At 42.3% G+C, this 26,568-nt stretch overlaps 1 protein-coding gene across 1 annotated transcript; it reads left to right on the top strand.

The window, feature by feature from the left end:
* Positions 1–769: 769 nt before the first annotated feature.
* On the top strand, positions 770–13,724 carry SLC25A17 (solute carrier family 25 member 17). The gene is made up of 9 exons (XM_077339397.1): positions 770–928; positions 5,847–5,907; positions 7,042–7,108; positions 7,967–8,118; positions 9,818–9,934; positions 10,447–10,592; positions 10,705–10,800; positions 12,414–12,496; positions 13,115–13,724. Exons 1-9 carry the CDS (start codon positions 875–877, stop codon positions 13,260–13,262), a joined length of 924 nt encoding a protein of 307 aa, XP_077195512.1. The 5' UTR covers positions 770–874; the 3' UTR covers positions 13,263–13,724.
* The last annotated feature ends 12,844 nt before the right edge of the window (positions 13,725–26,568 follow it).

Here is a 26,568-nt window from a genome sequence, read left to right on the forward strand (position 1 = left end):
CAGGGTGAATGGTGGAGCTTGAGTAGTATATCATTAGAATTCCAATTTAGTCTGGTTATTTTATTTATTATATATTTAAATACTACCCTCCCCTGGGGCTAAGGGTGGTTCATGTATTACATGAGGTACTGCAGGGATTTTTAGTATGAAGGTGCCAGGGTAAACATAAAGAGCATGAGGGTTTCAAGTCCAATAGCACCTTAGAAACCAACAAGATTTGAGTATAAACTTTATAGGTCTACAGCTCGGAAGGTAAGAGAAAGAATAGGGTGTGCTGCTGTGGACCAAACTTCCATAGAATCATAGTATAATAGAGTTGGAAGGGTCATCTAGTCCAGCCCCCTGCACTATGCAGGACACACACAACCCTGTCACTCATCCACTGTAACCTGCCACCCCCTTGAACCTTCACAGAATCAGCCTCCCTGTCAGATCCAAGCCTCTGTTTAAAACTTTCCAGGTGATTCCTAAGTGCCAAAGACTTCCATCCTCGCCAACATGAGGACGTAAACTCCATGAATGTGTGGCGCTTATTCCCGAGGGAGGGCTTGTGCGGCAGCCACAGTTGCCGCCACGGAGCTTATATTGGCTGGCTGCAGCCGTGCTCCTGCGGCCTCTGCCGGAGTGGCTCAGAGAGACTTTTCGAAAAGGGCGGGCGGCGCTCAAATCCGGCTGGGGACAGAAGAGCCCGCCCTGCCGCCGGGGCGCCGTGTGATTGGCTGCGGAGGAAGGAACGGCGGACGCCAAAGTCACGCGACGCTGATGTGCCGGGGCGGGGCGGTCCGTCCCCCTTGCCTCTCCTCCCCTCCGCCCCGCCTTCCCTTCATGCAGCCGGGGAAGTTTGCGGCGGACGGAGCCTGTCAGCGCTGCAGCCATGGCCGGGGTGCTGTCCTACGAGAGCCTGGTCCACGCGGTGGCTGGCGCTGTGGTGAGCGGCTGCGCCTGGGGAGGGCGGGCGGGCGAGGGGCGGTCGGGGTCCCGGGATGGTCAGGGAGGGGGGAGTGTTCCGGGCTTCATTCGCACAACTTTGCGGCCACTCCGAATCGCTCCTCCCTGCGGGGCTCTCCTCTCTGACTATGGAGTGCACTCCGCGTGGAGATTTCTTTCCCCCCGCTTTGTTTTAAATTACCCCCCTCGGGTGCTTCTGTGCTTTCTGCATCAGGCGTCCGCTTCCGCACCCAAACGGCCCCCAAGTCGTCGGTTGAATGCGGAGGGCTAATCATTCACCGTGACGTGCGGGGCCTGGTTCACGCGTGCCTGAAGTGGCGGCACCGATTCGCGCTCATGGTGCAGGATCATGGGGGATTACAGTCCGGAATGCTCACCTCTGGTGTTAGCTGCTTGCAAACAAAGCGCAAAGAGGAGAGGCAGATTTCCCCCCCCCCCCGGGCCAGTTGACTAGTTGCATAGAGTTTTAAATGAAAATGACCGTCCCACACTGCCACCCCGCATCTGCTGTCTGAGTGGGTGCTTGTTGGTCTTACATCCCTGGACATTTCCAGCTTCATTCTCCTGCGTAAGCGAATCGGGCTGTAATCAGAGATTACTGCCAAGTGGTAAGGAGGATTGTAACCCTGCAGCAGCACCCCCCCCCCCCCCGCCCTTTTGTGTGGTTTAGGTAAAATTCTCCACATCCCTTGAATCTGGATATCACAGGAAGACAGCTTGAACCAATGCACATTATAGTAAATTGTCTGCGTTAATTTCACTGGATGTCTATTTAGGAGTAAGAGACCAGGCTGTTGAAAATCATGGTCAAGAAGTGCAATCCTGAAAACACTTTCATGGAGTAGATTAGCGATCCCCAACCTGTAGGCTGCGGACCACATGTGGTTCGTTGACTAATTGGAGGTGGGTTGCGAGGGACGCCTTCTCCCCCCCCCCCCCCCCCGGCCCTTTACAACACACTTTGGGTGTCATTGTCTCCCATCACTCCTAGATGGGACTATCTCGTTGCAGAGAAACAAGCTCAGGGTTCCCATTGATTTGTCATTGTCATGAGTTAAAATTTCCATGAAAATAAAATGTTCCTTATATTCATTGTTGTGGCGTGTCTGTATCTTATTTTGAAGGGATGTTTAAACATTACCATAGCGACCAGAGTCAGAGAGCGTTAGAGCAGTGGTTGAGAGTAGAGGAGTAAACTACCCCTCCCCCACCAGGCCTCAGTAAAATTGTCAAGCGTTGAGTGGTCCCGGTGATAAAAAGGTTGGGGACCACTGGAGTAGATAAAGGAGTAGATCTGTTTAGAACTGCTTTATACATTTGCTGTCAGATATTACTAGCCTCATTTCTTAATAGGAAGGCTCAAACTTACATTTTGGGTTGGTTTGAGAGTTCAAGATTTCACATAGAACTTCTTTGTCATGTTAGTCTGGAGATTTGTGATGAAAAATAGAATTCTGTATTTGAAACATCTATGTCTAAATGCAGTTATCCATGTAGAAACTCACCTTCAAGAATTTTTTTTAAAGACAAGCAAATAATTAAGCTAACATAGCCCATACTTGTTTCACACAGACTAAATGCAAGGGCAGGACACTGCAACCCTGTATTACTGCATTGAAGAGGTGGTTGGATTAGATGGCCCTGAGGCACTCTTACCATACTAAAACCTGTTTCTGAGACAGAAGTAGAACTTGCTGTCTGACATCTGAATATGTAAATTATCTTCACAGCCCCCAGCGCTACAAATGCATTCCTGATTTACAGGATACTTTGGGGGACATGCCACATTCTTAGCTGAAAACCAGATTATGTAGTTCATGGATTTATGCAGAATTTTGTCCATATTTATGCCCTGGTATTACAGGTTAGGGTTTCTTTGCGCAATGATAAATACAGTGGTGCATCTTGTTCTGTGTGTGTGTGTGTGTGTGTATATATATATATCAGTACCCAAAGTTTTACTACTAAGAGAATTAAGCAGCTGGAGTCAAGTCAGGCTTTGTGGGTTACCCTTTCTTTTTCCCTAAAGGTGCTATATTTTGGAACAAAACGTTTTAATTTATAATGTTATTTAACTCATGGTTACAATTGTATTTATTGAATGCCCTGAGCGACCAGGATCTGGAAAACCCGTATTCAGATCTGCATTCTATCATGGAAATATGTTGGGAGAACATTTGCCAGTCACTGTCATGCAGCCTAGAGTGGCTGTTGGGCAATACAATGGAGGAGGAGTGATGTTGTAAACTGTTGTGGGTGTGTTTTGGTTAAATATTTTTATTTTGTAAAATAAGATAAAGTAAAGGGGACACAAAGAAAGAAGGAGGAGCTACACAACAACTCATACACCATCAAACATGGAACAGGAGGAGAATTTTCTCTACAACATCCCCCCTTCGTTGCAGTCCTCAAAACATTCTCTGCAAAACACAATATTTCATACTTCAAACATTTTAAATTTCAAATGGTGTTGTAAACTTCAAAGCCTCAATTGGTTTGGAAATATCTGTTAGAAATGTACAAACTTGCAAGAGGAACTAGATCTACAGTCTGCCTTGAATCACTGCTTATTTTAAGTTCATCCTTGCAACAAAGTAATCCTGTCTGGGAAGCAGATCAGTATTACTTTTATTTTATACACATGGGGAGTCTACCCCCTCCTTGTTGGTCAGGGAGGGACAAGCAGAGGTGTGTTCCTGTGCTTCTGAGGCACCCTGAAATGATGAAAATATTGCTGAGTTCCTCTAAAGGCCAGCACAAAGTCAGGGATGAGCATTCCCCTGAGCCTGGAACTTATGAGAAATGTATGGGCTTCATCTTGACCTTATAATGGACTTTAGACTATTGAAAGCAGAGAAATTCCTTGCTGTTTTGAGTGCCTTCTTACACTCAGCACTGCATCAGAGACAAGACACATGCGCTCTTCCTTATGCTGGCAAAGGCATACATTCAAAGGCAACATCAAACATTGTGAGGCCTACCAATTGTTGACTGCTGTGGAAAGTTAAGGCTTAAAATATGGTTTGTGTAGCATTCCTTTGAGATGCTTATGTCTGGGGTCTGAAGGAAGACCCATGTTTGTTGCTCTTTCCTCTGAATCAAAACTAGTTGTGGAACCTCAGTTTATTAAAATGTATTGTTCTATTTTTTTTGGGGGGGGTGTTCTTCTGGTGTTTTGCCTGTGACCCTTTTTCAAAATTATGCTATGGAAGAAGTGAAGATCATGACTAAAAAGTTTCTTTTTTTTAAAAATGTCAGCGTACTTATGTAAGAACATTGTTCAAAACTGTGATTAACCAATACCCAAGTTTTAATAGGAACTGAGATTATTCATCCTCATTACATACAGAGTTTATGACTATCTGAAAAAAGTGACTACTGTGGCAGCCTTCCTACAGAAATAAGTACCATGGCAGTTTTGTACTATTGAGCTAATCACCCAGGATTTATTTATTAATATTTAAACATGTATACCACTACTCCCTGCAAGCTTGCTTGTGGCAGTTCACAAAGAGAATAAATGAGTATACAATAAATCACATCCTTAATAATAATTCTAAAAACAATCCCCAATGATCCTAAAAAACAAAAATAGTGCTTGAGCAGGCTTTCTTAACCAGGCTTTCATGAAACCCTGGGGTTTCTTGACGGCCCTGAAAGGGTTTTCCGAATGGGTGGGAGTTAATTAATTCTTTCTATATTTTTAAAGTTTGTTAAACAGTAATTCAGTGATGTGACAAGATATGGTCATGTTGACCTGCTCCCCCAAAATGGCTTGATGGGCTTGGAGGGAACGGTAAGGGGAGGGTCCCCAGGTTGGTGTGTAACCAGATTCTGCACAGTTGCACCACTTCTGGGGTTTCTCAAAGTCTGAAGAATGTTCCAGGGGTTTCTCAACGGTAAACAAGTTAAGAAAGGTTGTGTTAAACAACGCAGAAAATGGTATTACAGAAGTTGAAATACTGTTGAGAAAGGTGGGGCTAGAGAAATGCAAAACTGACCTACCGGTGAAATTACTTGACTAGTATCAGTTCTGCCATTTACCTTACTCATAACTTACACAATCTTTTGTTCAGGCTTCTATGGGTATGAGTAAGACAGGAGTGGGAGTCAACTAGAATATTTGTACTTGTCTATTGATACCAAGTTTGCAAAACCACATCTTAATATCTTCCAAAACTTTGCAATAGTGCCCCACATTCAATTTCAAACTCTTCCGTAGCTGTATGAATGTAGAGCCTTGATAATTATTGGAGAATTTAGGGTGCTGTATGCATCTCTAAGGTTAATACACTGTTGTATGATTCTCTCTGGTTGATGCTAAAATAAATGTTTTGTATATTTGCCTTGTTTTGTAGACAATTCTGCCTTGGGTTCCTTATTAATACAAAGGTCCTAATTTATAAATAGTAGCAATTTGGAAGTGTTGTCAAATGTATATGATGGCCAGTAGTTTAAGTGAGCATATTTTCATAGGTTATGTCTCCTTTTCTTAATTAAGAATATTCTTGTTACCTGGTACATTTTTGGTGCTAAACATTATATGCTACACAGAGGCGCTATAGTATCCCAATCAAAGGGTTTATAGTCAGGGATAGGGGGGAAAATGAAAGTAGAACTTTTAGTGAATCAGTGAGGTGCCTTTTTCCATAAATAGTGTTACCCTCTATAATAATTATTAATATAGCTAAGGGTAAATCCTTATTCTATACAAGCATCAGCTGCAGCTTTCCTTCTAAAGGGTGATTTGTGAAAAGTACATAACATCAGGGCTGCTGTACCTGCTGCTTTCTGTTGTGCAATGCTGGGTGTTGCTGAAGTCAGTGGGCTTAGAATGGTGTTTGCTCAGGCTGGCATTGTCAATGAAGTTAACTCTCTGTGTTTACTTACTTCCTTAGGGTAGTATGACTGCAATGACTGTGTTTTTCCCCCTGGATACAGCTAGGCTAAGACTTCAAGGTAAGCACGTACATTAATCTAAGACCTTTGGTAGCCCACCTTTCTCCTAGAAAGAACCTTACAATGAATTTTATACTCTCCAGAATAAAATAGTAGAAATCTATAGATCAAAGCAACTTAAGATAACTGGAGAGCCACTTACTTCCCAATTAGTTTCATTGCAGAGCATATATTTGTACCGAGGGCTCTCCTGTTCAGGTTCTATACCAGCGAACTAACAAATACTTTTTTTCAAATGTGGACGCTGTTATTCTTTCAGCAACCAGGAACTATCAAAATGAAGGTGAAGTCTCTCAAGTGTATAATTGGCCACAGTGTCACCTCCTCAGTGCTATATGATAAGCTCAGAAAAGGATCCATTGCTTCAGAACTGATATTTTCAGGGTCTGAAAATTCCTGGGCACTTAGGAATTTGAAATTGTTCTAGGCTTTGACAGCTGTATGTTATTTATACAGTAGCAGATCTGTTTAGAACCATTCAGCAGAAAAAATGTTAAGACTTCTGTGATTTTGAGTGGCCCACCCTGACATGCCTGAATACATTATATACTACACATTAATAAGCACATAATACTGATATTATGTGGGACTTGCATCTGAGAGAGTTCCTGCTCCTAGATGAGGTGTCTTAATAATAGGTTTGAGTCCATATGTTTGGAAGTGAAGAATCTACATGTGTAGGGTCACATATCAAGTGACCTTGTGAAATACGGGGGTGTTCTGAAGTGCTGTTGGATTCACACCACACCAACTAAATCTGAACCTCCAACTTAAGAGGCTTTTCTGCTGATAAAAGAGCCTCTTAAATTAGAGGAATGTGCCTTAGGCTGGAAGAAGGCTTCATGCGTTGCTGAATAGAATGGCAGGATATAGACCAGTGTGCTTTCCATACTTTCCAAAATACAGTTTTGACATCTGTCACCGTTTCTTGATTGGTGATCAACTTGTACATCTCCCCATTCAAGGACAGTGAAGATTCATGCTTCATAAGCCTTTAGATAGGACATATAGTATGAGACATTGCTGTTTGCTTGGTTTCTCCATCATGTTTAAAGTTGTTCTTAGAACAAAAGAGAAATAAGAGAGAAAATTGTTTTGTTTCATCAAGGATTAAACATGTGTCTTCTCTTCCAGTTGATGAAAAACGCAAATCCAAGAGGACACATACAGTTCTTTTGGAAATCATAAAGGAAGAAGGCCTGTAAGTGGAGATACTTTCAGAGAGCAGAATCTGAATTTTTACCAGTGTTCTTCATTAATCTTGAGTGTGCCTGTCTATTTGATGCAGTAAAGTCTTCATTTGCATAGCATTTGTGTTTCCAAGTTTCATACTTAAAATCATCATTTTGTAATCCCGACCCCCCTAACCTCTCTTCTTCCATGCAAAAGGAAAGAATTCTGTAATCCATAGTAGTAGAGTTAATGCAACATTGACTTCTTTGTTCCTTTCTTGTGCTGGAAAAAATGGATTTCTCGGAAGGCAGAGGCATATAGAGAAGGCTGACACCAGCAGCTTCAAGTTTCTGGCCAGAAGGAGATGCATTTTTAGACCTTCAAGTTGAACTGGCCCCTAAGCACTTTTCTATGTGATAAGGAATAATTCTTGGTGGGAAATCCCTGGTGCAGTCCTCACTTTAGAGACAGCTGTGAGCTGGGTATGTTTGCTTGGAAGTAGATCCCACTGGATTAAATGAGGCTAAGGGCTGATTTCAGCATGTTGTGAAGCAAAAGAACTCAGCTGTATGACGGGTGTTTTTATTGGCATGCTAACTGGACACACATAGCACTTGTCCACAGGTAGCAATCCAGTTTAAATAAGATGCTGTATGACAGTAGTGTCCTGGGGTGGGTTATTTTGCTTCACCAGCATTGGGGCTTAACCCCAAAGGGATTAAGCCGCTTTAGTGATATGAGCAATTTTGGGTTCACAGTTGTACCTTTCGAAGCAGTTGTTTTTGTGATTGTTGGATTTTGGATTATGCTGCAGCTGCTGTTGCTTTACTTCTCACTAATGGCAACTCCATGACCTTTACTTTGCTCTTCTCTTTTTCCTCCTTAGCGTGGCTCCATATCGAGGGTGGTTCCCTGTCATCTCCAGCCTTTGCTGTTCCAACTTTGTCTATTTCTATACATTTAACAGTCTAAAAGCGGTGTGGGTCAAAGGTCACCATTCCACCACAGGAAAAGATTTGACTCTTGGGGTGGTTGCAGGTAATGGAATCCTACCAGTTGTGATGCCTCGGAGCGTGCTATTCAGAGGGGCTCACAGTATAGAAACTTTCCTGGCTTCTTTCAGGTACTGAAAAGTATTTAAAAAATCCACCCAACACAGGTACCTGCAGTGAAGAGAAGGTTGTAGATCAAGTGCCCCTCTCCCTCTCACCAGCGGAGTGCAGGAATCCCACACCAGTACAATGGAAGCATAGACACCTTGTGTCACAAATATTCAGTGTCAATGGTGCTAAAAAACTCTGATTTCTTAATGCATGAGAAACATCTAGCTTGTGCACAAGAGAGAGGTTCTAAGGCTTTTAATTACATAAGTAAGCTAATGAGATATTGACTATATCAGTGGTCCCCAACCACTGGTCTGGGACTCTGTGCTGGGCCGCGAGAGCCTCGGCAGCGGCTGCGGCTCCCTCTCCCTGCCCTCCCGCAGCGAGAAGCTTGCCAGGCTGCGAGCAAATATTAGCTTCTTGCTGCGGGGGGGGGGGGGGGAGGGAAGCGCGACCACCGGCATGCCACCGGGACAAACGCACATGTGTGGACCTGCCGCGGGCCCCGGGTCGCCCTCTCCCCCTACCCCTTGGCAGCGGGCCACTGGACTATATGATGGTATCATTTAATTTTGTGAAAATTTGCATTTCAGAGTCTAGATAAATTTTGCATAAAGTTTGCATTTCAGAGTCTAGATAAATGAATAATTCCTAATTTGTTGTTGTTGTTAGTTGCGAAGTCATGTCTGACCTATCGCGACCCCATGGACAATGATCCTCCAGCCTTCCTGTCCTCTACCATTCAAGCTCGCACTGACTGCTTCAGGGATTCCATCCAGCCATCTCATTCTCTGTCGTCCCCTTCTTCTTTTGCCCTCAATTGCTCCCAGCATTAGGCTCTTCTCCAGGGAGTCCTTCCTTCTCATGAGGTGGCCAAATTTGTAACACTTGTGAATTTTCTCCATACATATTTCCCGTCCTTGGCATTTTCTGCAGAACCAGTCCAATGCCTCTGTGTTGCATTCTATGAGACCTGTGCCACTTTATGAGTCTGTATTGCTGTCATCTCTCTCTTTGAGTAATATGTAGGTTTATATGTCTCAACATGATAGCTACACAATTTAATGGATTCTGATTGTCATCTGTAATTACACCATCTCAAGACAAACCAAAGTGGGGAGCGTTCATAAAACCCAAAGAAAATACTTGTGAGTGCCAGGGTGTGTCTCTGTTATGAGAAGCAAACTTGCTTTTCCTGTTTGACTCAACAGCTTGTGTTCCTCATCTGGTGCCTTCCCAGCTCTTCCTAGGGTGAAGAATTAACGCAAGCCAAGACTCTTGTATCTCTGTTGATCAGATCTTCATTGTTTCTCATCTTGGTGTTTGTTATGGACTTTTTGTTTTGTTTTTAGTCATTCTCGGCCCGGCTCATGGCGGTTTACATAAAATATAAAAACATCCAAATACATTCGATAGTGGCACAATCAAAGCTTAACTCCCCTGCGGACTGCCGGCTCTGCTGCTCTCAGTCATCATTACTCTAGTCGATGTTAACCGGGGGGGGGGGGGGGGGCAGCGATTTCAGAAAGTATTACCATACTTATATTTGTGCAATGAAACTTAAAGAAAATATTCATTCTGTTAATATAAAATTTTACTTCAGGCCCCTTTTCTCATCCTTTGTCTTGCCATAGGTATAGTGAACGTATTGTTGACTACTCCACTCTGGGTAGTGAACACCCGCCTGAAGCTCCAGGGGGCAAAATTCAGAAATGAAGACATTATACCAACCAATTACAAAGGCATTGCAGGTAAAAAATTGCTGCTGCCATTTCTCTTTGTTTCACGTTGGCAATGACTGAAGACTCTCCAGTTTGGTAATCTGGGGATTTGTATCTTTAGTGGGTAGTCTATTGCTGGTGTTGAATGATATCTATATATCTAAATTGTCAACCTGGCCCCATCTGCGGATACTTACATCTGTGGACTGGGGATATGTTTAGTGAAGGGTATTTTGCAACAAACTGTGAGGGGGAGGGAGAACTGTCCAGATTTACAGGGGCGGGGGAGAATCAACAGTGACGGAGGTGAGTTGTAAATCTATCCCCCACCCAAGGAAATGCTGAGGAAAGGAGGAGCCCACTTGCCCTGAGGCAGCTGACCACTGCTGTTTCTTTAGAAGCTGATGGGTTGTTAAGTTTCCTGATGAGTTTGCAAAGCAGGTGTGGGACATGTATTCTGGACAATGATAGATAGGCAAAACATGTGACTAAATAGCACCCTATGCAAGCCAAGTCAATGTCCTCTCCATCTTTCTCATCAGATGCTTTTCATCAGATAATAAGGGATGAAGGAATCCTGGCTTTGTGGAATGGCACTTTTCCCTCATTGCTGTTGGTGTTCAATCCTGCCATACAATTCATGTTCTACGAAGGGCTTAAGCGGAAGATTTTGAAGAAGCAAATGCAGGTAAGACGCAATAGCCTGTAAGTGTGGTGAAGTTTAACTCTTATTTGGTTACATGAAAAGTAATCCCAGATTGGTGTATTTGCAATTGTGTATCTATCATTTGTCATTACAGCTTTCCTCGCTAGATGTATTTGTCATTGGAGCAATAGCCAAAGCAATCGCCACTACACTCACTTACCCCATGCAGACAGTGCAGTCAATTTTGCGGGTGAGTATCACTTTACCGTGTATTGTTCCTTTGTATAATTGCCTTCATCCAGCATTTTACAATGCAAGCCAAAAATAATTCATCCTATCTGATGCTTCTTAATTTGTGGTGGTGGTAACAAAAGCCCCTCTGGAGAAGCTTTTGGGAAGTAGTTCATATGTATGAATAATTAAAATTTAGCAACATGTCTAAAATAATGTATCCAGTGTATTGAACATTAATAGAACTAGATTTCTTTTTCATGAGAAGGCAATAGAAGATTCTAGGTCAGTTGTACAGAAGAAGGGAGGTGTGGCTGGCCTCGACCAGGGCCAGGGCCTTTTGGGTCCTGTCCCCTACCTGATGGAATGAGTTCCCGGACAAGCTGTGGGCCCTGTTGGGACTCTGAGTTCTGCAGGGCCTTCAAAATGTAGCTCTTCTGCCAGGCGTTTGGTTGAGGATGGGTAGAAGCCCCATGGTATGTGATCGGGTGGTCCCCCCTCCTGTGCACAATACTAGACGGTGCTGGGAGCCTTATGTTATCCTATCGGCCAACCCCAATTTTATCTGCCCCAAGACCGATTCCTGGAGCATGGGGAGGGACTATCTTTTGGGTCAGACTGGAAACCGCCATCCTGTGTCTTGTTGAAGTTTGTTTTAAGATATTTATTATTGTGTATGTTTTTTTATGGGATAGTATGGTTTTTTTTTCTTGTAAACCGCCACAAGCCAGTCTACTGGGAGCGGCAGTCTAGAAATATAAACATAACTTTTTATGTATGTATGTATTTATTTATTTATTTATTCGTTTATTTATTCGTTTATTTATTTATGTCATCTTCTGGGGGGAGGGGGGAGAAGGCTTAACAGCTGAGGATTTCTCTTTTTCAGCACTCAACACAGCCCTAGTGATCTGTTGAATTTTGATGCAGAATCTGAGTTTCCTTGGTCAGGGTTTTGAGCTTTTTTTTGAGGAAAATCTTGCACTGAGAGTACAAGGGACATGCAATGAATAAATCACCACAGAAAAATCAGGGGGTTAAGAGCTAGTTGACTACTGAGAGCCAGTTTGCTGTAGTGGTTAGGAGTGCGGACTTCTAATCTGGCATGCCAGGTTCGATTCTGCGCTCCCCCACAACCGGCTGGGTGACCTTGGGCTCGCCATGGCACTGATAAAGCTGTTCTGACCGGGCAGTGATATCAGTGCTCTCTCAGCCTCACCCACCCCACAGGGTGTCTGTTGTGGGGAGAGGAATGGGAAGGCGACTGTAAGCCGCTTTGAGCCTCCTTCGGATAGGGAAAAGCGGCATATAAGAACCAACTCTTCTTCTTCTTCTTCTTCTTCTTCTTCTACTGGGCCAGTTCAGTTACAAGATTCATTCTGTTTGATTCATTACAGTGATCTATAGTGTGGGTAGATTCTGTTTGATTCATTACAGTGATCTATAGTGTGTGTAGATAAACTAAGAACAGAATTGTAAAATTGCTCCTGCTCTTCTGCTTTGCTCTGTTATATTTGACCTTGCAAAATTCCACAGGTTCATATAATGTCATTTCCCATCCTGTACAGAGGGATGAAGGGGGAAGGAACTATAGTATAGGAGATGCTAATTGAACCTTTCTGCTTTTTTTAGTTTGGACATCACCGACTGAACCCAGAAAACAAGAGATTAGGCAGTCTTAAGAATATTCTCTACCTTCTTCAGCAGAGAATAAAGTGAGTTGTACATTAAAAAAAATGTGGCAACAAGCATCCTTCACTTACTATTCAGGTCAACATCCTTGGTTTAACCATTGGAAATCAAGCATGTCATTACTTAGTGTTTTTAATTATTAATTTTAAAATGTAATCGTAGATGGTTGCATCTTTCATTCAAGATTAGTATTTTTATCTGTGGAGGCTTTTTAGTTCTGTGCACTTAAAATGCTGAGTAAGTACAGCTCATTCATTCTCAACTATTTATGTATCTTTTTTGTGCCTTCAGTCTCATTTCAATCACTACCTTTCTTACCAAATGGACAATTACAGTGACTACAAAGCAGTGAGACTTAATACAGTCCAATGTTGCATACAATATCTTACCAAGAATAGCACTATGAGTAACCAAGCAGAATCACTGATTTAGCTGCTTTCATGATTGTCCATGCCTGTAGCTTGACCAGCCTATGGACATCCCTTGCCTCTGAATCCTGGGCTGCTCTCAATTGGGGTGGAGGAAACTCTGCTTCTTGAAGTTCTTGAAGTTCTGCTGGGGAAAGGAAGAGAAATTGTAATTTTATAGCCAAGAAAACACTTCTAGTTGTGTGAAACCGTGTTTTGTTTTGTTGTTGATAGGCGCTTTGGATTAGTAGGACTCTATAAAGGGCTTGAGGCAAAGCTGCTGCAAACCGTCCTCACTGCTGCACTGATGTTCCTCGTCTATGAAAAACTTGCTGCTGCTACATTCACAGTCATGCGGTTGAAGCAGCCAGTGAAGCGCTGAATTACTGGCTTCTACATCTCACTCACTTTAGGGAAACAAGTTCTTGGGAAGCACAAAACCGTCTGAGGAATGACTGGAATATTCCCTAAAATCCACAATATATTTTAAACTATATTTTTATTCCCATGGAGCACTTCAGAATCTCTGTGAAGAAGAAGCTTGAAGAGAAACCTGCAAGCATCAGTTCCCAGTTGATTTATGATAGTTAGAGAATCTTCTTGGAGATTTTGTTTTAGGAAGAGAAATGGGAAATATTTCATTGTCTAGACTAGATGGAAGTCCATAAACTCCTTGGAGGGAGGTTGACTTCCTCTGTAAAGGGAATAAGGGTGTTCCTCATGGCATTTGTTTCATTTAAAATATCCTCCCCTCTTCATTCTCCGCTTGCTGACAGATTGTCACATATCTGATATTGTATAATCTGTCTCACAACTGGTCTATTAAAAATACTTCATAGAGGATTGTTGTTTTGGATGAACCTTTATTTTGTTGTTCTTTATGGTATGTGAGTGTTTAGAAGAACTAACTTTGTTGTCGGTTAGTGCCTGGTAGCTAAGTATAGAAGAAGGCAGGTCCTGTATGAGTACCATCAGAATGTGTTGCTACTTTTGCTATCAGTTGAGTGCTCTAACCCAGCTTTTCTCAACTTTTTTACCATTGATAAAACCCTGAAACATTCTTCAGGCTTTGAGAAAACCCAGAAGTGGTACAGTGATCCAGAATATGGTTGGGAAGCATAGCTGTGCATATGCCCACGTAGGTGCCTCCCCTTCCCTTATCATTGGCCATTTTGGGAGGGGTAGGTGGGTCAACATGACCATATATGGTCATATCACCAATAAACATTTCATATATTTAAAAAATATATAGAAAATAAACTCCCAGCCATTCAGGAAACCCTTCCAGGGCTGTCAAGAAACCTTAGGGTTTCATGAAACCTTGGTTGAGAAAGCCTGTTCTAACCTACATTTTTTACCAACTTCCTCCACTGTGATAATATTTGATAATAGATACCAATTATTGGAGTTAAAGCAACTAGAAAACTACCATCATCAGATATCTGAGGTAAAATATTCTGTGCTCGTTTTCCCTTCTTGTACACCATATATCAAACATTTGCTTGTACTCCATCATGTACCAAACATAATGGAGAATTATGGCTTCACTTTCAATTCACAAAAAAAAATTAATTTATACCTAAATATTGTAAAACCACTTGCTCTGTAGTCTTCTTTGAATTTTTTTTCTTTAGATTTAGAAAATCTTTAAATCTACTTAGTGGAACAACTTTTTCTTGTAGAGTTAGATAACACCCCAACTTCAACTTCTTTCTTCATAGGGGATAAATGGCATAATCACTGTCCAGCTCTGTTTCAAAACCATGTTAAGAAATGGTGGATAAAATGAAAACAAAAACTCTATAATCAACTTTCCATAGATTGACTGAAAGTGTGCAAAAGATTCCATAGTTTTTATTGGTTGCTCATATTTAAGGTTCTTAAACCAAGAACTGTTTGTCTTTGAAAGTTACTAACATCTGCTTCTTGGAACAAATTCTTTGTGTTACTAATTTTTGCACTGGCATTATCAGGATTTCGTGTCAGGAATTAACAGGCAATAAAGACTTAGCTTAGGTTCAATATATTTTACACAGATCAAGCAGGAATCTGCTGCAGTAGTATATCATTGTTCAGTTCCTAGAAATTTAATGTACTCAATGATTCCTAGTGAAAATCTTGTATTTCACCTCCCAAATTGCAGACAATCAGTATACCCACTACCACATGTATCTTTTTTTTTAAACTTTCTACTTTCTATCTGTATCTAATGCAAAAGATTGTTTGTCGTTTATCTCTCTCTCTCTCTCTGTAGAGAACAGGCAGGACGGAGGAAGTCAGTTCAATTGCTTTCCAGACTTATCTCAGCCCACCTTCATACAAATGCTAATAGGCCTAGACATTAGGATAATTAAGCCCCCCCTCCCCCCCCGGATGTGGAGGAATTAAATATTAGAAAGACTTCAGGAAGAAATTTCTGGAGAATTTAGGAAAAGCTTTGATCTGGACTAACTTGGCCAGTGGGAGATGAAAGGGTGCTGATTGTATCAGAGCAGGCAGAACTTTTAACTGAGGTCTGGAGGAGGCAGCCAATTAACTATGTACTGGCCCTTCTTTTGCCCTCAATTGCTCCCAGCATTAGGCTCTTCTCCATGGAGTCCTTCCTTCTCATTAGGTAGCCAAAGTATTTGAGTGGTGAGTTACCAGAGAGAAAGAGAAAAGGCTTTCCAGGTGTGGGGAAAGTCTTGGAGGCCAGGGTAGAACAGGGGCTGTAGGCAGAGCAGGCCCATTCCATCAGTTTTTTAACCTGTTTTCAGGCTGCTAAGTGTGGGTTTTGAGATTAGGACTCTGCCCAGTGGTGCCAGTAATTTCACAACCAAAAGTTGCCAACCCTCTGAGCTTTTCCCGCAAGGCTCATCCTGTGCTTTTGATACAGAGCTTTAATAAAAGACCAAAAGTATAATATCTGCATATTAAATTAATTTATAAACTTCTGGGTGAACACACAAAGTTCTGACAGATAAAGTGGAGTCATTTTTCTTAAACATGTCTATTCCTGCACACTTTCTAGCTCTGCACAAATACATTTCTGATTACTGAGGAAATTTCTGCCTGGTGAAAAAAGTCCTGTAGAGTAGCGGCCCCCAACATTTTTAAGGTTGAGGACCGCCTCCGGGGGTGGTGAAGAGCCAGCGGCCCGGAAGCTGTGCATGCGCGTTAGCGCCCCCTGGTGGTGAAAACGTGCATGCGTGGCAGCTCCGCGCACGTGCGTTTTCACCACCAGGTTGACTACCCCTGCTGTAGAGTTCACCAGAGAAAGGAGAAAGTGGCATGGGAGAGGGCGAGGTAGAGGAACTGAACACTGTCTTCACAGACACCTGCTCTGGGACAGCAGGGCCAATGCAGAGGCCTGCCTACCTTCCCCACTACACATTCTCATAGGGGGATTCTGGAACCAGTTGCTGGAACTCAGTACTGAGGTGGAAACCAACGGCTACCACACTAACCTGGGCTAACTTTATACCCCAAAAGTATGAAGATTAAAGGTGAAATGAGATACTTCTCAAAGCAGACTGTGTTGGAGTCAAAAGTTTTAAACCTCTTTGGTAGATCAGTCAGGAATTAGAAGAAGAGCTGGTTTTTAAACCATGCTTTTTACTACGTGAAGGAATCTCAAAGCACAACAGATACTCCGTGAGGTAGGTGAGGTTGAGAGAAACTACCCAGCTCAGACATGACTGTGACTAGCCCAAGGTCACCCAGAGGAGTGTGAAACTGAGCCCAGTTCTCTAGATTAGAAGATACTAGTCTTTACCATTACACCAAGCTGTTTCTTTTTGATGAAGCATATGGGCCAAATGCAATAACAAGCTTACGTTATGTGGCTTCCCTTTGTTCAGACTGAATTTCAGGGTAAACAGTGAAGGAAACTGAGATACTGTTATTACCTTTGAACTATGTGTGGGGGAATGAGCACATTCACACACGTGTGTCTTTTTTTAATCATTGCATTACACCCTCACCTCGAGTTATGTAATTTGCTGTGCAGTATTCTCCCCCCCCCCCCCGCCGCCATATTACAGAATACATTCCAATATACTATTCCAAATTTTGGTCGAGGCCAAATAGAGAAATAAAATTAAAAGGATGCATCACCCTTCTGGACGATCAGTGAAGGGAACTCTGCTATGTGCTTAAGCATGGTTCTAAGAGCCTGTTCATGGAGTAATAATACTGGGGTGTGGAACAGCTGTGAACACTGCTGCCAACACTATACTCCTGCAAGAAAAATCCACACAAATATACTTAATGCTGTTTTAAAAACTGGCAACTGTAATAGCAAGCCTGAACTGGGGAAATTTCTGCTATATGTCACAAATGTGCTCCATGTGGACAACATCAGATGACCAGAAAATCTTCCTGTACTGATTGTTCAAGACACTGAATATCTGGATATGCCTTCAGGCTAAATTAGAAATTTGGGCTTTATAGTCTCTTATTCTTTCTAATTCCCCAACCTCCCATTTGTACTGTCTCTCTCATGCTTTGTCTCAAAATAGCAACATAAAATGCTTTCCTCTAGGTTTGCGGGAAAGCTTTTAAAAAATAGATAGTGGAAGAATTCAAAGCACTAAATCAGTTTCTCTCTCAAATTGTTCATACTTTCTGCCACAAACTCATAGAGTAAATTCTACAGTGAACTATTTAAGTGTTTTACAGGCAGTGTTGTACCTACTATTTATAGTGTTCAGTCGAAATGGGAAGAACAAAATTAGCTGCGTCTGGATCAAATTATTATAAACTGAAACCAATGATACACAGATTTCTATGAAGCATCTCTCCATACAGTCTTAGAGTGCCAAGCTGTAATAACACTTCAAAACAGCAAATTGGAACTATTCCATGGGAAATGTTGATGGTGTTGACAGCCTGTTGACTAAATTTTCTCAAGGTAATTAATGGAGACTTAAAAAATAAATACCATTCTTCTAGCACTGGAAGAGAAATCCGCATCAAGTTTCTGTGCATGCCGCCAGTGTGCACACAGCCATATGCTCACTCGTGCTCTGCTGAAATGGCTTTGTGAACGTTTGATGCCGAGCGCAAACCATAAGTGAGCTTTATTATCCATGACAACAGCTGGATTGGAATCGGCACCATCAACAATGGCGTAGGAATATTTTCAGGAAGAATTATTTTCAGAGCAGTGATGGCAGAGCTCTGTGTCTTGCTGCAAACAGTTCAAACAGGGTTCAGCTGCATCCTCAGGAATATCTGGGAAAGGACTGGATGCTATTGAATTTTTTATTAGTAGTTTTAAATTTTGTCTTCAATCAGTTTGAGTATGAAGTCAGGAACATAAGATCTTGTGGGGTTGGGTTTTTTAAATCCTTTCTGCACAATTCAAACCTCTCATTGCACCAAAAACGCCACAAAGAAGATTGTTGTTATGTGCGAAGTCGTGTCCGACCCATCGCGACTCCATGGACTTCCTGTCCTCTACCATTCCCCAGAGTCCATTTAAGTTTGCAACAAAGAAGATAGGCCTTATCAATGTGTAGACTGTGGGAAAAGCTTTAAGATGAAAAGTGATTTGAATCGACACTGAAGAGTTCACACAGGAGAGAGCCTTATTAGGGTTGCATGCTCTGGCATGTTTTGGTGAGCACTTTTAATACACTAACTACACACCTCTGATGCTTCCTGCAGGACATTTGGGGTTTCAATGTTTGAAATTTATGTAATTTTTATGGTTTTATGTGGTTTTATGAAACCGTCATGAGCCAGCACACTGGGAGTGGTGGTATATAAATGTAATAAATAAATAAATAAAATCCACATTTTCATGTTCTCTGTCAGCAACAGATGCTAGTCACTAAACCCATATCAGAAGATAACAAAAGTGTTTTAACACTTTAACTGTTAAACCTATGAGAACAATTTTCATAAAGCATACACATTACAAAGCAAGAGTACCTGATATCTTTCTATTGCTGTAAAAGCCTACATTATTCTGTTTAAGTGACTCCTTTAGACATCTGTACCCTATAAATAAAATGGGAATGGGGTGGTGGGAGGAGTTGGGACTCATTACCTAACTGCCATTCAGGTTGGCTGTCTTGTCCCTGATTGGTCGTCTGTCCAATGAATGACCAATCAGCTAAGATATCCTGCCCCTGTCTGCATCCCCCTCCAACTTCTTCTGTGTGGAAGAAGGGCCAGTCCTCAGTAAGCTAGGCAGCCAGTGGGAGCTGGGAAGGAAGAGGGAGGACCTGGGGCCCCGTAGTAGGTAGGGCGCCACCACCAGTGCTTGCCCCCAGCGGCTGCAGCTGTGATCTCACCAGGCCTCAATGGGGCTGCCAGGGGGAGGGAGAAAGCCAGTCCCTTCCAGTACTCCTGCCACCCCGAGCAGCCCCAGCTATTCCCTTGCCAAACGTTGGCAGGGCTCCTGCCCTAGGCAGTCCTGCTGAGGCCTGGAGAGGCTGCAGCAGGCCTTTTTGAAGCGGGGGGAGGGAGAAAGGTAGTCCCTGACAGGATTCCCCTCTGTCCCGAAAAGGCCTGCTGCAGCCCCTACAGGCCTCAGCAGCCATGCCTGGGGGGGGGGGGAGGCTAGTGCCCATTGCATTTTTAATTACAATGGGATTTTTGTTAGTGTTTTCATAATGCGTAAGGTTTGTTTCATTTCGATTGTAGGTGTTTTTTCTTACTTTCTACACAGTGCTCTGAATTTCCAAGGCAGGTATTCTGAGCATTTTTATGAAACCTAGACTGGTATATTACAGAGAAACAATCCTTTAAAATATGTCATGCTTTAAACAAATAAAGAAATATCTACCAGTAAAAGTACAGATTTTAGCTTCAGGGAGTGAATGGGACGGAGAACAATCAACATGCAGGAAGCATTACTTAAGCTTTTACAATGTTTCTGCCCTGGAAAGTTTCCCATGCAAATTGTGTGTTCCCTCCAGAATCTTCTGCTATGATCTGGTACTCTTGTGACAATAAATAGCTGAACTGCTCCATATCTTAGCCTGTGCATGTGGAAGTTGAGCAATGGTTTCCCTTTTCTCCCCTGCCAAGAGTACCTGTATACTCCAAGGGACCTTCTTATAATCTTTTCCAGAGGCTGTTTTTCACTTTGGTTCTATATTTCACATGCATGCATGTATTTGAACCTTGGCCCAGGGACTTGTACGGGCTTATTCTCTCCCTAATACATTAAACAGTGTTGTGGAAGGGTGTGGTGAGTTACCGCTGAGAAATATGTGTATGGTTTTGTCAACCCAGGCTTCTAGAATGTATTGTTGACTGCTGCATGGAAGCCACAGAATTGGGAAGTAGAACACTTCTAAACTGTTCTTGTGCAAGCAGCAGTATTTTATAGCCCAGAAACAGGATGTCAAGGCTAATGAAACCTTCTTGCACACTGTTGACACTGTTCTGGCTATTTCTTATTCTGAGGAAGTTAAACCTCCCTACTCACCACCCCAGAGAGCCTCTTGTGGCGCAGAGTGGTAAGATTTCTCTTGGCAGCTTTTTCCATTAGCAGAATGTTCTTTCTGCTGGTTCGTTTTATGAAATTTAGGCTTCAGATACTGCCATTCCAACACTGAAGAAGAGCTCGTTTTTTGTACCCCCTTTTTACTGCTCTTGTGGCGCAGAGTGGTAAGGCAGTAGACATGCAGTCTGAAAGCTCTACCCATGAGGCTGGGAATTGAATCTCAGCAGCCGGCTCAAGGTTGACTCAGCCTTCCATCCTTCCGAGGTTGGTAAAATGAGTACCCAGCTTGCTGGGGGGTAAACAGTAATGACTGGGGAAGGCACTGGCAAACCACCCCGTATTGAGTCTGCCATGAAAACGCTAGATGGCGTCACCCCAAGGGTCAGACATGACCCGGTGCTTGCACAGGGAATACCTTTACCTTTACCCACCACCCCTCAGTGATTTAATTTTGGAGCATCGAAGCTGGGATAAACCAAATAATTGGGAATTATAAAAAGTGTCTTAGTTGTTCCCCTCCACCCCTCACAGTACTACTCGTTAATGGAATAATTATTCTTGACACTTGATCTGATGTGTGTTATTCTTGATCTGATGTGTGTTATTCCCTATTAAGTCACAGCTGACTTACTGCAACTCTATAAATTAATGCCCTCCAAAACATCTTATCATTAACAGCTTTGCTAAGATCTTTTTATGCCAATAAAAGGTGACTGACTGACTGACTGACTGACTGACTGACTGACTGGCTAAGATCTTGCATACATGTAGCTTCATATATTGAGTCCATCCCTCTCATGTCTGGGTTTTCTTTTTTCCCACAGCCTTCAACTTTTCTTAGCATTATTGTCTTCTCTAGTGAGTCTTGTCTTCTCATGATGTCACCATAAATATGATAACCTCAGTTTAGTCACTAATTTGATAACATTCCATAAACATGAGCATTCTGTAGAGCCTGTATCTGGATGTTTTCTTTCCGCAAGCTGCTCCCTAGCCTATCTAAAGCAGTTACGATGGATTCAAGTATCCAGTTTCCAGCCACACAGTAATATTGAGCTAGATATTAGAAGATTAGACAAATTAATGGAAGATACATTCATTATTGGCTATTAGCCATGATAGGTTAATGGGACCCAATGCAGCAATGAAAAACATTATTTCAACTTAAGCATGAAATATGGCCCCCTGTTTCGACTTGGCTGATCTGGCCACCTGGCCATGGTAGTACTGAGACTGCAATACTGTAATGCTGTTTACATAGGCAAGCTTGGGGATTTCAGCTGGTGCAGAATTCCACAGCTTGGTTATTACCATGAACTATTATCAGGATCATGAACGTTACATACATCTGCCCATCAATACAAGGTACTGCCTGTCACATACAAGATCTTGGACCCTTATATCTACAGGATAGCCTCTCCTATGCATCACAACAGCATCACTCATCTGATCTGGGCCCTCTATCTGCAAAAGAGCTAGGTCAACAACTTGCCAATACATCAGCATTCTCTGTAGTGGCCCCCAGATTGTGGAATGGCCTGATGAAGTCAGGAAAGGTCTGTACACTTCTCAAATTCCTGAAAGTATGTAAAACAGAATTGTCCAGAAGAACATTTTTATAAAAGTGAAAAGGTTATGCTATAATGGAATGGTTCAAGAAGATGCTTTGTTAAAGAGAATGGGATTGTAGCCCAATGGGATTGTGTAAAATATGCATTATCTGTTGCTGTATATATTATCTTGTGTTCACTGTAGTTTATTTCAACTTATGTAATATCATTTTCTGCATTGTTTAACACAGCCTTTTCCAACATTTTTACCATTGAGAAACCCACTGGAACATTCTTCAGACCTCAAGAAACCCCTGAAGTGGTGCAATCATGCAGAATATGGTTAGGAAGCTTTCCAGGTGACCATTAACTACAATTCCCATGACCCTCTGCCAACATGGGCTGTCCATGGACATCTGGAGAACCACCGTTTGACCATCCCTAGATTAGATGAGCTGTTCTCCATTCCATTAATGGAGGCACTTTCCCCTGAGACAGTTTCCACACTAGAGATATTGCTCAGATTTGCATATTCAAAGGGTCGAGTTTTTTGTCCATTTCCACACTGAAATTCGCCTTTTCAAATGCAGAAACCAATTTGCCCCTTTACTTGCCTTACAGCAAAGGAATCCCCAGTTGCCACTTTTTGAAGCAGGGTCTAATGGGGTCTATTTCGGGGATGTTCAGTGTGGAAACGTGGGCATTCGGTTTTTCTCAGTACCCGCCATTTTGAATGTTTGGGTCTCCTGCCAGAGGAAAGTGCTACTGCTAGCAAAATATATATGCTGGATCCAACCCATGTTCTTAATGTTTGGCATGGAATTGTGTGAAGGGCCCTTACATCCAATGGACTCAGGATTTTGTCACTGCTATCCCCTGGGTACAAACCAGGGTACATATAGCAATGAGGATTCCTTCCAGTTATCTTCATCTTCAGTTTACTCAGTAATAGGGTGGCAAGGCCCCCTGAGCATCTGGCAGGGGCTGGGGGGTAGGACTGCTACTAACACAGTAGAAACTCTTGGATTTCTTAGCTGCCTTTAGTCATCAGTTTCAGCTTTGGATGTTGCCTATCTTTCTTTGCCATTTCTAATTATTTTAAGAATAAATAGTTTTCTCAGTGCCATGATGGCAAGGAATGTTTTTCAAAATTTAAACCAAACCCCGAAGAAGGTAATTTCATCATTCATTAGACACTAAGCAAGGATGGGAGTTGTTATTGCTTAATACTGAGAAGAAAACAAGTTGAACAACTTGGTGTTATAGCAAGCAGATTTTATGATGCAGAATTCTGATTTTAATCTTGCAAGGCAGTATTTCAAAACTATATAGATCAGAGATATTATAAAGGCTTAAAAGGTTGTCTTTCACCAGAAGGAAACAAATGGTTGTGTCTTCACTAATACATGAGTTAAATGTCCACCACATTTCATACATCAATAAAATGTTCTATTTGGGGAAAGTACATTTTTTCTGGGAACAAAACATTGTGTTTTGGCTTACTAAAACATATCTTTGCAACAAGAGTCTTCCTTGAGCAGCAATGTAGGAATGTGTACACTAAGTGGAAAACTAGCACACAAAAACATTATTAACACCAGGACGTTTTGGTGGCTATTAATTGATAGGATCACTATAAGTTAGAAGTGACAGCACTTTATTTATTTATTTATTTAATATACCGCCCTCCCCGAGGGCTCAGGGCGGTTTACAGAAAACAGGGAGGATACAATTAACACACATGAGTTAGTGGGAAATTACAGTGCTCATTAGCAATAGTATGAGTCTAGGGTCCTATTCTTGATTAATACAAAACATAAAGGTGCAGTAGTGATTAACAGGGAGGGCATTCCTATAGCACCTGTATCATGATAGTGACTCCATCCTTTAATTTCGCCTTGGACAAACGGAAGCTAGTTTAAAAGCAAACTGGCATTTGGCGTAGTGTGTTTGGGTGGGCCACAAGGATTTGGGAAACCGTGGGCCTATCCTCACCTGAAATACAGCCTTTATGGTAGATATATTATGATATATTATATATCATGTGGTTATATTGTCCTAATATATTCTGCTTCCATCAGCGTTTTGAAAAGTTTGCTTTCCCTTCCTCCAAGCCATGAAATGAGAGGATTTGGACCCATAGGCTTGGGTTTATGGGAATGTGGCAGTAGGGAAAAAATTTCTGGAGGAGGACAGGAGTTGGTGTATTTAACTATATATCACAACTGAATGCTCTGCTTCCTCTCTGATATTTCTGTGAGTTGTTCTTTTTCTTGTGGGAGCGGAATCCCTATGCAGTTAGTTCTGTTTGGCCGCTAAAGTATACAGTGCATGAGCTGCCTTGTTCTGAAACCAGTTCTTCCCATCTCATCTCTGCTGTATGAACCAGAATGCAGGAACCTAATATTGACTTACAAGCAAAAAGGAATGTTACAGTTCCTAATGCTTATCTTTCAACTGCCAGAAGCCATTGCTGCCAGTTCCTACCTCTTTTATTTCTGTGGCTTTGCAGATACGGTTCCCAATTTCCCCTCTACCTCTGCAGTAAAGTTTTAATTTATTTTTTTAATATGAGCTACAGGAAACTGGTCTCTTGCTGTGATCAGTTTGAACCATGCATTCCAAGATTATGAAAATCCATTAATTTTGTTCTCAATGTAGTGATATTATAATATAACCAAATTTTACTTTTCAACTGTTTTCTAGATTGGAGTCCTAAGAACACTTACCTGCGACTAAGCCTCCATTTAATAAACTGGATTTATTTCTGAATAAACCTGCTTAGAATTGCTGCCTAAGAATGCCAGGTTTTGTATCACATACCATGCTCCGCATTCTGAAATTACAGACAAATGGAATGCACATCTCAGTCTATGAATGAACCTACTGTGACTTTTCTCCTCAGCCTTCAAGAAATAATGGTTTTCAAAAGGAACATACTGAATTTCAGAACTGATGAAGGAAGTGGGCATATTTAGTCTGAACTAATCTCCCTGTGGCAATGGTCATTAAATAGTGGAAAGACACCCACAAAAAGGAATAATAGTTATTGTCTACTCCAGAGGTAGTCAATCTGTGGTCCTCCAGATGTTCATGGACTACAATTCCCATGAGCCTACCCCTGGTCTACTCCACACAGAGAGAATAGTGTTACTAGATACAGGGTGAGGCTGGAGTCCTCCAGGCACCTGTAGCGGGGATGAATTCTCAGGGGCTTTCTGCACTCCTTCAAAATCGCACAATGGTTGCCAATTGAAAACGCCACTGATTTGCCGTTATGCACAACGTCGTTGACAATCTGCCACACACCTGAAACCGATCTGCAAAAAGCGCTTCCTTGTAGCGCTTTCAGGGAAATCCCCAAAAGTGGATTCACCTTCCGGAAAGCGCTACACTCCTGCAACCAATCTGCAACACTAGTGGGAAAGTTCTGTGCGTTACCATTGTTGTGGTTTCTACAAAGTCCCTCCCCCTGGCTCTCTCCTCTGATCTTCCGGCGAAGCGATCGCCATTTTTTTTCTCCGAGCGAGTGGAGATCAACGCACCAGCGAGCCTCCGTTTAGCCAGTGAGGCTTCCCCGGCTGCAGTCCCTCCCCAGAGCTGTTTACAGTCACTAAGCACAAACAACAGAGAAGCCCATTTGCTGATTTATTTTCCCTTTATTTTTCACACTGTTTTCGGCCGAAAATCACGCCCGTGAGGGGGGGGGATTTTTTTTTTCACTCGGGGGGAGCGTGGCAACGATGAAACGGCAGCTCAAACACACCTGCCAGCTGGATGGGTCTCTCCGTTGCAACAAAGCAACGCATATTTGTTGCAACGGGTCTGTGTGGTTTTTTTTTTTTAAACCTTTCTTAAAGGGAAAGGGGCTGTTTGGGAGCATTCTACCGGCTGCCCATTGGCTGCTTGACGGCCAGGGGCGGGACGAGTTTGGCAATAGCGCTTCCTTTCTAGCGATTTTTGCCAAAGCCTGTGGGAAACAATAGAAACGCAACTGGATTCCACTACAAAGGCAGGTATGCATAACGACGAATTCCACTATTTTAAATGGTGATTTTTCATTCAGCAAACAATTTGCTATAAGGATCCCGGTGCGGAAAGCCCCTCATAGTCACCAGCAGTCCTTGTGTTGTGCCCCGTTTTCTTCTCCAGTCCCAATCAGGAAGGAGGCAAGATCTCAGAAAAACAGCATTGTTTATCGGCCAAGATGGGTCTGGATGGGTGGATTGGCTGGATGGGTCTTCTCTCCACCAAGAGCAGAGAGAAAATGCCATATAGGACACTGTCAGTTGGCTGTATTTATACAAAACGTTTATCTGTCTTGAGTTAAACATAGACCACAATGTATGTCAGACATAAGCCCTGACATAAACCAGACTTCTTACTATTTCTCTAGTGATCTATCTTCTGCTAACCAAGGTATTTCCATTACCTTTCTTTTTCCTATAACATATAGCACTATCAATATTCTTCTAACAACACCTTTCACTATATCAGGTTGTATCATCTATCTAATTGCATTCAGTTCTGACATTGGGGCCCTCTGCTTTCTGTAACAGACTGCTTATCTGTAATAGGTCACTAGGTTATCTGAGAAAGCTTTTAGTCCAGAGGCTTGTATTTATATATATCCTCTGCTTAGAGGGGCCTCCTACTTAAAGACTGAATAGTATTTTTAACACAGCATATACAAGTCC

This window comes from Paroedura picta, chromosome 5 (genome assembly GCF_049243985.1).
Source record: "Paroedura picta isolate Pp20150507F chromosome 5, Ppicta_v3.0, whole genome shotgun sequence".
In the NCBI taxonomy this organism is placed as follows: Eukaryota; Metazoa; Chordata; class Lepidosauria; order Squamata; family Gekkonidae; genus Paroedura; species Paroedura picta.